Source organism: Sturnira hondurensis, unplaced genomic scaffold (genome assembly GCF_014824575.4).
Source record: "Sturnira hondurensis isolate 20B ecotype Veracruz unplaced genomic scaffold, ASM1482457v3 Scaffold0006413, whole genome shotgun sequence".
Taxonomy (NCBI): Eukaryota; Metazoa; Chordata; class Mammalia; order Chiroptera; family Phyllostomidae; genus Sturnira; species Sturnira hondurensis.
In genome coordinates, this window is record NW_028079044.1 from 17,736,043 (window position 1) to 17,750,181 (window position 14,139).

The 14,139-nt window shown below is 37.8% G+C and overlaps 1 protein-coding gene across 5 annotated transcripts in view; it reads left to right on the forward strand.

Annotated features, from left to right (window-relative positions):
- The window catches only part of EXOC6B (exocyst complex component 6B), a 584,426-nt gene that overhangs the window by 210,119 nt on the left and 360,168 nt on the right, over positions 1–14,139 (forward strand). For all 5 annotated transcript variants that reach the window (XM_037048101.1, XM_037048102.1, XM_037048103.1 and 2 more), the window contains one exon: positions 11,343–11,519. In XM_037048101.1, coding sequence (XP_036903996.1) covers positions 11,343–11,519 — 177 coding nt within the window. The remainder of the gene's footprint in view (positions 1–11,342; positions 11,520–14,139) is intronic.

Here is a 14,139-nt window from a genome sequence, read left to right on the forward strand (position 1 = left end):
CTACCCATTAAATAAATAGGCAGTAAGGTCTGAATAACAAATGCCACCTAATGAGACTCTCTATGATCACTCTGTACTAAAGAAACAACCTCTCTTTCCTTCTTTTATATTTGCTCAACTATTTTTTTTATTTCTGATGCCATTCATTCATTCATACAGGCTAATAAGGAGATTGAAACGGTAATTAAAAACCTCCCAACAAAGAAAAGCCCAGGATCAGATGATTTTACTAGTGAGTTCTTCCAACATTTCAAGAATTAAATTAATCCTTCTCCAACTCTTCTAAAAAATTGAAGAGGAACGAACACTCCTAAACTTTTTTTAAGAGGCCAGCATTACTGTGGAAAATAGTTCGGAATTTCCTCAGAAAACTAGAAATGGAACTTCCTTTTGACCTGGCAGTTCCACTACTGGGACTATACTATAAGAACCCTGAAACACCAACCCAAAGAACCTATGCACCCCAATGTTCATAGCAGTGCAATTTACAATAGCCAAGTTCTGGAAGCAACCTAAGTGACCATCAGTAAATGAGTGGATTAAAAAACTGTGGTATATTTACACAATGGAATACTACACAGCTGCAGAAAGAAAGAATGAGCTCCTACCCTTCATGACAGCATGGATGGAACTGGAGAGCATTATGCTAAGTGAAATAAGCCAGGCGGTAAAAGACAAATACCATATGATCTCACCTATAAGTGGAACCTAATCAATAAAACAAACAAGCAAGCAGAATATATCCAGAGTTATTGAAATTAAGAACAAACTGACAACAATTAGAGGGGAGGTGAGAGGGGATACTGGTGGGAAAAGGTGGAAGAGTTGTCAGGAACACGTATAAAGGACACATGGACAAAGCCAAAGTGGGGTAGGATTGAGGGTGGGAGGTGGGGATGGCTGAAGTGGGGGGAGTGTTGGGGGGGGAAATGGAGACAACTGTACTTGAACAACAAAAAAATAAAATAAAAATTATTAGAGGAAACCCAAGAGTATTAAATATATTAATAATTGTGAAAGCACATTTTGATACATCAAGAAGATACAATAAAAGAGGACACAATAGTAAATTTTTGTAGACTTATGAACTTTGAAATATATAAATCAAATCTAATAGAACTAAAAAATTATTAATATGCAATCATAGTAGGAGACTTTCTGAAAAAACTATCTTGGGAAGATAATTGAAGAAACAGTAGGGTAAGTGGTGTAGATTTTCAAGTGAGCAATGTTTTTACCATAAAGTAAGGGTATTATTTAGAAATGTGGATGTAAAAATAGTAACTCTACAGAGCAGAATTGGTGGGTAAAGGCCTAAGAAGGGGGTCTACTGTCTTTCTCATGAAAATAAATTCAGTATTATCAGATTTGTTGGTATTCATTTGGCAGACATTTAAAAGAAAACAATTGGGAAAGATGAATTATTCTAAAACGTTGATTTGGGATAAGTAACTGTTTGAGGAAGTGATTTTCAGCCTCATACCATTCCAGGTAATTTGTAGAAGGGTTAATAAATTTAATGTAAAATAAAGGACACTACATAAGTATTAGAGGAAAATAAATAATATCAATATAATTGTAGAATAGGATATTTTTAGTTTTTTCATAGCCAGATCTCATTATATTATTGTTTCTTGCCTTCCTGCCATGTTGAGAAATCTTTACATTCATGGTAAAGAGAAATAGTGCCTAGTGATACTTAGGGGCTGAGACATAAGCGCTCATACACTTCTATGTGCCACTATGAAGTGACACAGCATTTCTGGAGGGCAGTTTGTCAGTCCTTCATTGATTTTGCAACTTTTACCATTTGATCTAAATTTTCTATTTGTTGGAATTCTTCTAGTAAAACAATTAAGGACACATGCAAAATTTGAGCTCTGGAGATTGTCTTTGCATTATTATTAAGTAGCAAAATATTGGGAGTAATATAAATGTTCTGTGTTAGACTGTTGAAATAAAAATTTGTTGTTGGAAATGTAATACAATGTTATAAATGTTTTTATTTGTCAAGGAAGATATGTGTCTAATATTTCTGTGCAAAAAAGATCACAGATTTTTATTCAGTATAATTTTCTTTCTGGCATACCAATAATGAACGCCAGTTGCAGATAAACAGAAAATACAGAGAAGCTAAAAGAGAGATCTGTATATACACAGAAAATAGACTGGGTTGTCACCACTGGGTTGTCAGTTATTTTTCACCAAAATAACTGATTATTACTGAGTGAAGACTTTGATACATTTTTTTCTTCATGTTTATTTTCTAATTTATTTTCCAATTAACTACAACTACAATATACTTGTGTATTTGAGGCTGTATTTTGATAAAGGAGTAAGATAGTGTTTTTAAAGAGACTGGAATTATCCTAATTTATGAGAATTTTATAAAATTTTACTCTTGTTTCATACAAATTGTGATAACCTACATCTAGTCCATCTTATTTTAGTAAATTTTGTTACTGCAAAGACTTTTTCCCCCAATGAAATATAGGTTTAAAAACAAACGGAAGACTTGTTGTTTTATATGATCTTGATGCTTTCCTTTGTCTTGAATCACTCTCCTTGTTTTGTTTTAATTTTGTTTGAATCTAATATTGGAGCTAGTTGCCAAAGGAGATTAACTGCCAGAGATAGTGCTGGTAAGTGTGAAGGACCCTTGTTTTGAAATTGCAGCTCCTTTGCAGTTCTTACAATTGGTGAGATTTGAGAGGCAACTGTGGAGTCATCATTTGTTGGTCTTGCCAGTTATTTTCAGTTATCCTTGAGGGATTCAGATGCAAAACAGCGGGCATAGTCCTGCTTCACTGTTTTGTTGCCAGGGATGTGTTTTTAGCCTTCATTTCCCTGAGGGAACCTGAGGGGTTGAGAGGTGAGTGGTCTGTTCAAGCTATGGAACAGGAGTTTCAGGGTCAGGAGTAGTGAAAAGAGAGGTTTGTGGAGTCAGTACATTGCTAGGATAGTTGGTTCCTTAATTCCTGGCACCTGCCGAGAAGCCAGATGGAATTGACTAAGGGAGGGACACAGTGCATTTATCTGTTACTTATTTGGTTGGTGGTTGCCTCACTTCTGGGCTGATGATCCTGAGTACTAAGTGGTTCTTTGGGATTTTACACTGTGGTATTAACAGCAAAGCCCCAGGGAAGGGAGCTTGAGGCTTGGAGCATTAGAGCTGGTTTCAGATTACCATATGGACACTTTCAAGGCTGCCCAGCACCGGTTACCAATGCTCTAGCCAGAATGCCAGCTGAGGTTGAGAGGATGTGAAGTGGAGCGCAAGGGGAGTCTAGTATAGATACCAAATACTTGAAATGTAGTACAAATGCAAAATTGAATGCCAATGCGTAGCGGTATTAGATGCCAGTAACAATTATGTATCTAAGTATTTCCTAGATCTCAGATGCTTCCATTATAGAAAGTAAAACAGATTTCGATCTAATTTTCAGAGGGAAGACAGGTAGAACTTAAAATTTTTAGTATTTTTTGTTTGACTTTTCTTTTCAAGTTGCTTTATTTATATTATCTCGACTCATTTAATCCATGTTGCCGTGCTAAGGTACATTTTATTAACTTTTTTTTTTAAATAGAGGGGAATATTGGACAGAGAAGTGAAGAAACTGCTCAAGCTTAGACTTTAAGACTTGTCTTATTCCAAGAGGGTTTTTCTTTGTTTGATTTTTTTTGCTATAGTGCCCTGTTATTAAAGTCTATGTAATTATATCAGGCCTCCAACCCTTCTCAATTAGTTCTGATTCTAAAGGTCATTTGTATATATTCCTTTGGACCACTAGAGGTCAGCATTGTGTTGATAAAGACAGGAGCCTTCAGTTTTTAGTTCACATAATTTAAACTCTTGAGTCTTACTGCCAGGCACCTTTGGAAGTTGTATTTCACAATTTAATATGTATATATATTCTGGCACAAATAATGCCCCTTTTATTACAAAATCTTTTATTATAAAATCATAAGCATGTAATTCTGTAACAACAATATCACACTCAATATCACACTATATGCCATTTTAGGTGAAGTGTTCAGATTAAAACTAGAAATTATTGCACCCATATCACTACCTTTACAAACTGCACTGAGCAGTGTTACTTCTGCCGGATGCTGTTTGTATGTGTGTGTATATATATTGCCTCATAGACACTCTTTGACTGTTGTGAAGTGTTAATAGCAATATTTTTAGGTTAATAGTTCAGATTAGGTAATTCTTATGGATTTTATGGGTTTTATTCCTCTTCTAATAGGTAGGAGAACATCCAAGTCCTGTCTTTTGCAGATCCCCTCTCTTTACTGGGCTAGATCTCATTCACATATAGATTTATTTTGTTATCTATTGCTTTTATATAATAACCATTTATCTAAATTTAATGTATATGTGTCACTGTGGCTGGGCTTTGGGATTCTAAGGATGGTGAAGTGCTTTTCTGTTCTCAACGAGAGAAGAGTTACATACTGAAGTGTGGGACTGGTGTTTGTCTATGTCGGTGTGTGAAAGCACTTCTAGGTTTACTGAACTCTTCTCCGTCTCCCCCGTTCTGCTCTCAACTTACTGTTTCTATGATTCCCACTGTTTGGAATAATCCCACCATCTGGTCATCAAGGGCAGAATACTTAGAGTTCTTCATTCCTTCCTGTCTGCTATGTACTGTATTCAAATTAGTAAATTCTGGTGCTTCTTCCTCTTATATATCAGCTGTACCTTAATTCAAGTCCCCATCATTGGTATTGCACTATAATAGTGATCGATACTGTTTTTTTTTTTGTTTCTAGTCTCTGTCTTTTCCCAGCTGACCACTCCTGTGATCCTAGAAAATTTGCCCGAATGGTAAAGCTGATCTTTTTATTCCCTTGCTTACATTCCTTCATTGTGTCTCCACTGCCTACTAGCTAACGTTGAAACTGCCTTGTATGATGTCTTTATCTGTTGTTCATTCTTTATAAACTATGTTCCTATACAAAATTGCCTGTTCCTTGGGTGGATAGTGTTATTTCACACACGGTCTTTCTCGTGCTGTTTTCTTCTTCCAGAATGGTTAGTTACCCCTATTCTTATTTCCCTTTGGAAAATTATATTTATCTTTTAAGAGCATGCTATCTCTTCCTCTGTGGAGCCTTTCCTGGGTTAAACACCTCCCAGCAAATCTGGTCACTTTTTCCTTTGTTCAACTATTGCCCTCTGTCTTATTTCTATTATTATAGTTATGGCATGGAATTTCAGCCACTTATTTTCTGATCTGCTTTCCCCAGTAGTTTGACGCGAGGTTCCTGACTCAGAGACTCCATGCTTTTCTTTGCATTCCCTGTGTGCAGCATGATACCTGGTACCAAGCAGGCATTCAGTAGATGTTTGACTGAAAATAGGAATACAGAGAGAAAGCATCATGGATTAGGGCAGCAAGAGGAGGCTTCCTAAAGACAGAGGAATTTTGGTTGGCTTTTGAATGAAAGGTTAGACTCTGGCAGGAAGAGGTCATTTAGAAGAGTTACAGGAGTAGAAATATACCTGGTCTATGAGGAGGCAGAGTCTGGTTCAAGTGGAAGGTTCATGTTGGAGACCACTGGATAAGTACACTGGAAACCCAGGTTCCGCTTTTGTTATGGTGGAGCCCAAGTGACAGATGGTGGAGTTTGGGTTTGTACTTGTTTAAAAATTTTCCCGTTTCCTTTGTGCCTAATTGGTGAGATGAATGCTATGGTTTAAGAAGATCCTGGCCACAGTATGCAGGGGATTTACGATGAGAAGGTGATGAGTTCCATTTTAGGTACTTTGGGACTGAGGCGATGGTAGAGCACGCAGTAGTAACAGGAAGCTGGAGATGTGTTATCTGATCGTGGGAGAGTGGTAAGAGGAGAGGGGTTGAGGAATAAAGCGTGCTTAATTTCTATATACTAGGAAACCAAAGAAGAATGTGTATGAGGGAACCTTGAGGAAACGGTGATTAAATGTGTAAAACTTAGGCACAAAGATAATGAACAACTCCGAAAAAGAAAATGCCTGAATGCTTTCTAAGATCCAACTGCTATGGGTATGCTTTGTATCTCCCTGCCTCCACTTCGACCCAGGTGGCGGAAATCGGGCAGCAGCTTCTTTGGCCCATGATTATAACGGTTGTCTCTGGAGGGACAGAATAAACGGTCCTGGTGATAGAGCTTAGCCTGTCAGAAGAGAGCTCTGAGGGGTGTTTACTGTTTTTTGTTCTTCCTTTGAGCTTTTTATTTTAATATATAAGGTCTGTCCAGAAAGTATCCAGCCACGTACTATGAAAAATAGTATGAAAAATAGAGACATTTATTGAAGAAGATACAAGATACAAAAACACAGTACATAGGACAATGATGCGTCGTCAGTCCCCTTCCAAGTAGGCACCTTGGGACCTCACACAGTTCTCCTAGTCACTATCAGCTGCTTCTTTGTATTTTCCTGATTCTCATGGATGATCTGAAATCTCTTCCCTTTCAAAGGTGATTGTAGTTTTGGGAAAAGCCAGATGTTGCAGGGTGCCAAATCTGGACCGTAGTGGGGCTGAGTCACCTAGGTGATTTGATATTTTGCCAAAAATCTGCATGAGACACGAGGCATGAGTTGGTATGTTATTGTGATGAAGCTGCCAATCACCAGTTGCCCATAGCCTGCAGCCTTTTGAACCATCCAGATAGCTTCAGTGGATGAATGTTCAAGCTTAACACAAAATTTGATGCAGATTCTTTGCTCTACTCACTGAGTCATTTTGAATGCAAAGGCCACACAGTACACATGCTCACTCACGGTGTCTGCCACCCCCACGGACTAGTACAGTGAAGTCATCATTGTTCACACATGTGCATTCCAGTCCACTCTCCTTGGCTGCAAAGTTACATCAATGTCATGCAAACCATTTTCATATTAACAATAGCTAGACTTTTTCCAGACAGGCCCCATATATTATATATATTTGTATGTTTATATCTATATTTACTCTTCTCCACTTCTTGCCAGTCCCATAACATTCTCAATAGGTGGTAATTTTTATTTGCAGCCGTAATGGATAACATCTCAGTATTTATTTTATTGTTCTACCTGAGATTCAATGTTTCTAACTTGGCCAGTTCTTGCTTGGCAGATTTGTCCTGTTTCTTTACGCACTGGAAAAGCCTTGATAATTCTAACAGAGACCCCAGGTTCTGATAGTGCTTTGAAATACTACTTGAAATGCTTTGATTTCTTACATAGGGTTTGCTGTCTTAATTTGCACTCCTCCAAATTGATGGGAAAACCACACAATATCACTTAAGAGCAAGTCATAGGAGAGGTAAAATTACTTCCATAGGATACTTTTAGATTTGTATCATTCCAAGTTTAAGTGGAAGTATTTTAAATGTGGCTTCTATTGATTGCTTTTGATACACTGGCACTATTTTATTGACTGAAAGAAAACTAATTAACTTGGGATTCAATAGAATAAGACCAACTTACGAAAGCTTTTGGTAATGCTGTACTGAGAGAGAGAATGGAGTCAAGGAGCAGATTTTTTAAATATGGAAGCTTTAGGAAGTTCTTCGTTTTCTCCTCCCCAGAGTTTGATCCCTTTTTATGTTTTGCTTTAGAAGTAATAGGGGAGAACTTGTTACTTGTGAGAAGAAAAGAAAGAACATTGCATCTAATTTGGGGTTTCTAATGCTTGAAGGATATGTATGTCTAATGTACAAACCTAAATTAAATGTTTTTGAATGCCTTTTCTACCTCAGTTTGTTCCCAAAGCCACATGTTTTATGTAAGTCAAAGCAAAATCTCAATGAGTACTATGTAAAGAAACAAGTTTGTCCATTGATTAAAATCTCTGGAATGTAGATTCTTTTCATTTTCTTGGCAGAAACTAGCTCACATAGTTTAAGTTTTTCTCTGCCTTATTATAATTGTTTCGTTTAACCACTGTCTGGACTAACATCTTATACTTAATATTTGTCTTGAATTTCTTATCTCATTCAGAATATTTGGAAACTAATTTTCTACTGTTGCAGAGAAAAATATCATATACTCATTAAGGAATATATATTCTGAGAAGTCACATTTTTCAGGCTTTGTGTTTTAGGATGATACTATTTTTTTAAGGGAAAGTTCCATTGTGAAATACTTCTGGAACTTGCTGAGTTAAATAAAATTAAAGAATTTTCTTAAAACGAACTTATTCCAGTGTTGACTTTGTTAATAAGCTCTATATACCTACAAGAAGGCTACACGATATGCAGTGGTTCCCATTTATTTGATCACAAAACCTGTCGCCCCTTCTTGGGAAACAGGTGGCCATGCTTTGAGGGACTGTTGGCATTGTGGAGAGATCATGGATATGGAATTTAGAAGGTCACACTTTGAGATTCTGATTTACTACTAGCTAGACCCCACTGAAATCCTTTTGTCTTTACCTCAGTTTCCCAAGTAGTGACTAAGGTCACTTCCAGCTCGAATACTGTCTGGTTTAGTATTTCAGTTGTTGACCCTGGAAAATGACATTTTGTATCTGTTGAAATCACATCATCATTTAAATCTCTTTTTTAAAACCGAGGGGGTTACACTTTCTTTTCTCTAAAAGTTCAGAAGAAGAGAGCCTTTAAAACTCTGTTTTCCACAGATTAATGTCATGAAATCCTGTTGGATTAATTAGTTCAAATCACTCTCTAAGGTATGTTATTTTCTTTTTTAAAATATATTTTATTGATTATGCTATTACAGTTGTCCCATTCCCCCTTCACTCCCCTCCGCCCTGCATACCCCCTCCCATCTGCATTCCCCACCTTTAGTTCATGTCCATGGCTCATAAATTCTTTAGCTTTTGCATTTGCCATACTATTCTTGCCCTGACCCCTGTCTATTTTATACTTACCATCTATGCTACTTATTCTCTGTACCTTTTCTCCCTCTCTCCTCCTCCCACTCCCCTGTTGCTAACCCTCCATGTGATCTTCATTTCCGCTCCTGATCTAGCTATCCTCTTGGATTGCTCGTGTTTTATATGTGATTGTTAATAAGTGTGAGTTTGCTGTCCTTTCACTGTTCATATTTATCATTTTCTTTTTCTTAGATAAGTCCCTTTAACATTTCATATAATAAGGGCTTGGTGATGATGAACTCCTTGAATTTGACCTTATCTGAGAAACACTTTTATCTGTCCTTCCATTCTAAATGAAAGCTTTGCTGGTTAAAGCAATCTTGCCTGTAGGTCTTTGGATTTCATGACTTGGAATACTTCTTTCCAGCTCCTTCTTGCCTGTAAGGTCTCTTTTGAAAAATCTGGTGACAGTCTGATGGGCACTCCTTTGTAGGTGACTGTCCCCTTATCTCTTGCTGCTTGTAGGATTCTCTCGTTCATTTTCATCTTGGCTAATGTAATTATGATGTGCCTTGGTGTGCTCCTCCTTGGGTCCACCTTCTTTGGGAGTCTCTGAGCTTCCTGGATTTCCTGGAAGTCTATTGCCTTTGCTAGATTGGGGAAGTTCCCCTTTATGATTTGTTCAAATAAGTTTTCCACTTGTTGCTGTTCCTCTTCCCCTTCTGATGCCCCTATAATTCGGATGTTGGAATGTTTAAAGCTGTGCTGGAGGTTCCTAAGCCTCTCCTCATTTTTTTGAATTCTTGTTTCTTCTGTTTGGTTGTTTCTTTCTTTTTTCTGGTCTACTCCATTGGTTTGAATCCCAGTTTTCTTCCCATCACTTTTGGTTCCCTGTGCATTTTCCTTCATTTCACTTAGTGTAGCCTTCATTTTTTCATCTAATTTGTGACCAAAATCAACCAATTCTGTGAGCATCCTGATCACCAGTGTTTTGAACTGTGCATCTGATAGGTTGGTTACCTCTTGGTTGCTTCAAAGTATTGGCTCTGGGCCTTTGATCTGTTCTTCCATTTGAGCTATTTCTTTCCCTGGTCTGGTTGTGCCTGTTACCTAGTGAGGGGCGGATCCTTAGGTGTTCACCAGGGCGGGGCAACCCAGTCACTGGGTTGTGATGCTGGTTGTGGGGGCGGGGTCAGAGAGGGAACAATGGCACTTACTCTGTTCTCTTTCAGATTTTAGTCCCCTCCCCCGCTTCCCACAAGCAAATTGGGCCCTTCTGGTGTTGGTTCCTGGGTGGGTGGGCTCATGTACGTTATAGGACCCCGTGGGTCTCTCCAAGGAACTCTCCTGTGAGGCTGGGAGTCTCTCCTGGCACCCGAACCCCCACAAGTGTTTTTAATTGGTGCTTTTAGGCGTTATTTCCTGGCACTGGGGCCCTGGGTTGCACGGTCTGTCTCGGTGCCCATTTTTGCCTGGTTTATCTGCATGCGAATGTGTAACCATGGTCAGCCAGCCACCTTGCACACCTCACTGTGTCTGCTCATTGCCACCCTGTTCCTGGGTCTGCCAGCCACCACCTTTTCCTGCCCTGACCTCTCTCTGCCAGACACAAACCCCACCCCTCTTATCCGTTTGGATGAATGGTTGTCGGGAGGGTGCACAGTGTGCCTTCCGTATGGTTTAATAAACTTCTGTATGGTTTAATTTTCTGTCAGTTCTGGTTGTTTTATTGTTTCTGAATTTTTTTGTCCTTATTTTGGTTGTGGGAGGGGGCACAGTGTGTCTATCTATGTCTCCATCTTGGCCGGAAGTCGGTATGTTATTTTCTTAAACAGGAGAATTTTGTTGGTCTCACAGTTAGATCCACACACCTGTGAAAGAGTCCCCAAAGCTGAAAGGCTCTGTCTGCTTCCCCCACCACATGGTTGCAGCGTGGCATTTTATCTTGTGAGATGTAAATATTTGGTCATTTCCACCAATCTCTTGGCTACTTAGAGGAAAATAGGTAGATTTCATTTTTGTGATAATTTGGTGATTATATTTGAAAAGTCTTATGATAGTATTGACTATCTTTTTTCTATGGAAACTGGAAAAATGAATTAAGAGGGGTAACTTCCAGGTTAAAAATGTATACATTAATATGTTTGGGTTTATTTCTGGGACTAAAACTGTATTAATTAATTTTATTGTATTTTCTTTAAGATACCAATTTGTTGAAAAAGAGAAGTTTAAAAAGAATTTTTTGATATTAAAGAAAGATGAAGAGAGAAAAAGAGAAAGTGAAAGAGACATTGACTTGTTGTTCCACTTATTTATGCATTTATCATTTATTGGTTGCTTCTTGTATATGTCCTTGTATGTGTATATGTAAGTTGCGGGATTGAACCTGCAACTTAGATGTATTGGGACAATTCTCTAACCAACTGAGCTACCAGGCCAGGGTTTGAAAAGCAGAAGTGTTTTGAATGCTTAATTATTTTCTTTCCTTTTTCTTTTTTTTAAATCTCTGTGTGTATGTTTTTATCCTAGGCCCAACAGCAAAGAAACCTGGATAATATCGTCTTGCAACACCCCAGAATAGGGAGCAAGAGAAAATCTAAGAGAGATGCGTATACAATTTTTGATACAGAGCTAGAAAGCACTAGCCCCAAGTCTGAACAGGATTCCGGAATTCTGGATGTTGAAGATGACGATGATGATGAAGAGGTAACTAAAATTTGAACAGAGGGTGTGCGATTGTTGTTATGTTTAAGTATAGTACGCTTGAGGTGTGGTGAAGTGTTTATCCATTTAATACAGCTTTTGTGATATTCTGGAATTAGGTATCATTTTAAATACAAACAGCCCCCATTTAAGGAATCTCAAGATGCACTAAGATATTTTAGATTCTAATTCTTTTTCTAAAAATAAGTTTCAGGGATTTTTTTTTTTTTTAAAGATTGACTGGGTAGGTACTACATTAAGGGAAGAGTAGAGTTTTCCTGACTTGGAGAGAGTCTGGGTGACCTTCACTGAGCTAGAAAAAGTTTCATGAGGCAAATAAAAGATGTTACTTTAAACAGTGGGGAATGAACAAAGGAATTTCTTAGCCTTGCTTCAGATTGAAAATATAGAATGGTTCCAGAAAATTGAGAATACATTTCTGGAGAAAGTAAGTGTATGAGTGATGACAGAGAATCTGGGAATTTTGTGACGTCTGTAACCCCTTAGATTAGATCTGTGTCATACTCATAAAGAGAAGATTAAGTGGTTTAACTATTACATATTTTTATATCCCTCTTTGTTGTTGGAAGTGTAATGTGGTTTTAAAAATAAAACTGACATGAGATTTCCTGTTAAAATGTTTTTGTAAATACTTATTTGTGTAATGGGGTTAGTTTCTCTGTGAGTGTAGTGGGTGAAGAGCAAACAACCATTAGAGTCAAACAAATCCTGGCTCTACTGTTACTTTTTAAAAATTAGCATTTATAATCATATCATGTACTTTAAAAATGCACAGGAACATGGACGTTTACTCCTGGACTCAGTCAACCTCTTTGCCTTTGAGTGCTGTCTCCTTTTTATTGTTTCTCCAGATAGAACTGGGTTCACTTTCTCATCCACTTCCTTGTCCTGTGCTGTTTACCTTTGCTGCTCTCCTTACTCTCTTCTCCCCCCAAAACTTGTCACTGTCTAACTTCATAACCTTAGGTAATTGTTTGATCTATTGGAACGTTAGTGTCTTTATCTGTCAGGTGAAGACAGTATTCTCTGCACCCACAGGTTTGCACAAGTGCCTATACTGTAAAAGGCGCTTTATGCAGATGTTAGTTCTTGCCCTGTTTTCATTATTCTTCCTTCCTCACTTCTTAAGTATCACTACCATCAGTATCCCTGTCTTTATTATTATTTCTCTTTCATGTCAAAACTCAAGTTGCCACTGTTTAAATTGGGCAGAAAAGCAAATAATGAGAACATTAACATTTACATTGNCCCCATAGGTTTACACAAGTGCCTATACTGTAAAAGGCGCTTTATGCAGATGTTAGTTCTTGCCCTGTTTTCATTATTCTTCCTTCCTCACTTCTTAAGTATCACTACCATCAGTATCCCTGTCTTTATTATTATTTCTCTTTCATGTCAAAACTCAAGTTGCCACTGTTTAAATTGGGCAGAAAAGCAAATAATGAGAACATTAACATTTACATTGGATTGAGTGTTTGAGAGACTATTGTAAGTGTAGTTCTATGTTTTTTATATAGTTATCATTTTTGAGAGGACACAGTTCTACAGTATAAGTGAATAATTGCATTTATTATTTATACCTATTGTGTAACTGAATCTGAGGTACATTAATAGTTAACAATGTGAGAAAGTTTTATCATAATCCCTATTGTACTTGAATAACAAGAAGTTTTTTTTTTTATTCTCACCTGAGGACTGCCTTTTTAGAGAGAGAGGAAGGAAGAGAGAAATATTGATGCAAGAGAGAAGCATCAATTGATTGCCTGTCATATGTGCCCTGACCTGGGATTGAACCTGCAACCTTTTGGTTATGGGATGATGCTCCAACCAACTGAGCCACACTGGCCAAGGCACAAGAACTTTTAAAAGCCCTAAGGAACAGAGCTGGGAAAAGAATCAGGTATTTGCCTGACACCCATGAAAGTAGAAAGGGGCAAAGAAGACTTGACCCCTATGATATTTCCCAGTGTTCTCTCTTCTTGCCTGGAATGACTGGGATGGCAGGACGTAGATTCACCCTGGAGAGCAGACCATCAGGTAGTAGACTCATCATTAATGACACATTATAATAGTAATACAAGAAAGACTCAGGCTCAAGCCAGACCAGTTAATGCCTCTTATTTACATTTTGGGTACCTGTCAAGGGAATGAAATTCTAGCAGGCACTATGGTTTAGGGAAACAGAACTTAGACATAGTCCATGCTCCTGGGTAATACACAGCCTGAAGAGATGGTTAGATGATTAGATAAAAGAATGAAATATATATATGGTTCTCATGTATCACTGAGAACCTTCTGCTAAGGAGCCATTCTTTATCATTAGCTCACTGACTACCCTGAGCACGTCTCTTTTAATTTTTGTGTCATATTTCTTCTTTGTTTTATCTTCTGAGGTCCAGAGAAGATGAAGAAAATGGGACTAGTAAAGTGTGTTGGGGGCTCCTCATAAAAGAAGTATTAGAGGAATGTACTTAGAAGGTAACTTTTTAAAATGCTCCCCATCCCAAATCAAACAGAATTCACATTAGAGATTTGCTGATTGAGCTCTTACAACAAGAATTCAGCACTTCACTGTCATCTAATGGTATCCTATCTTAAAAAA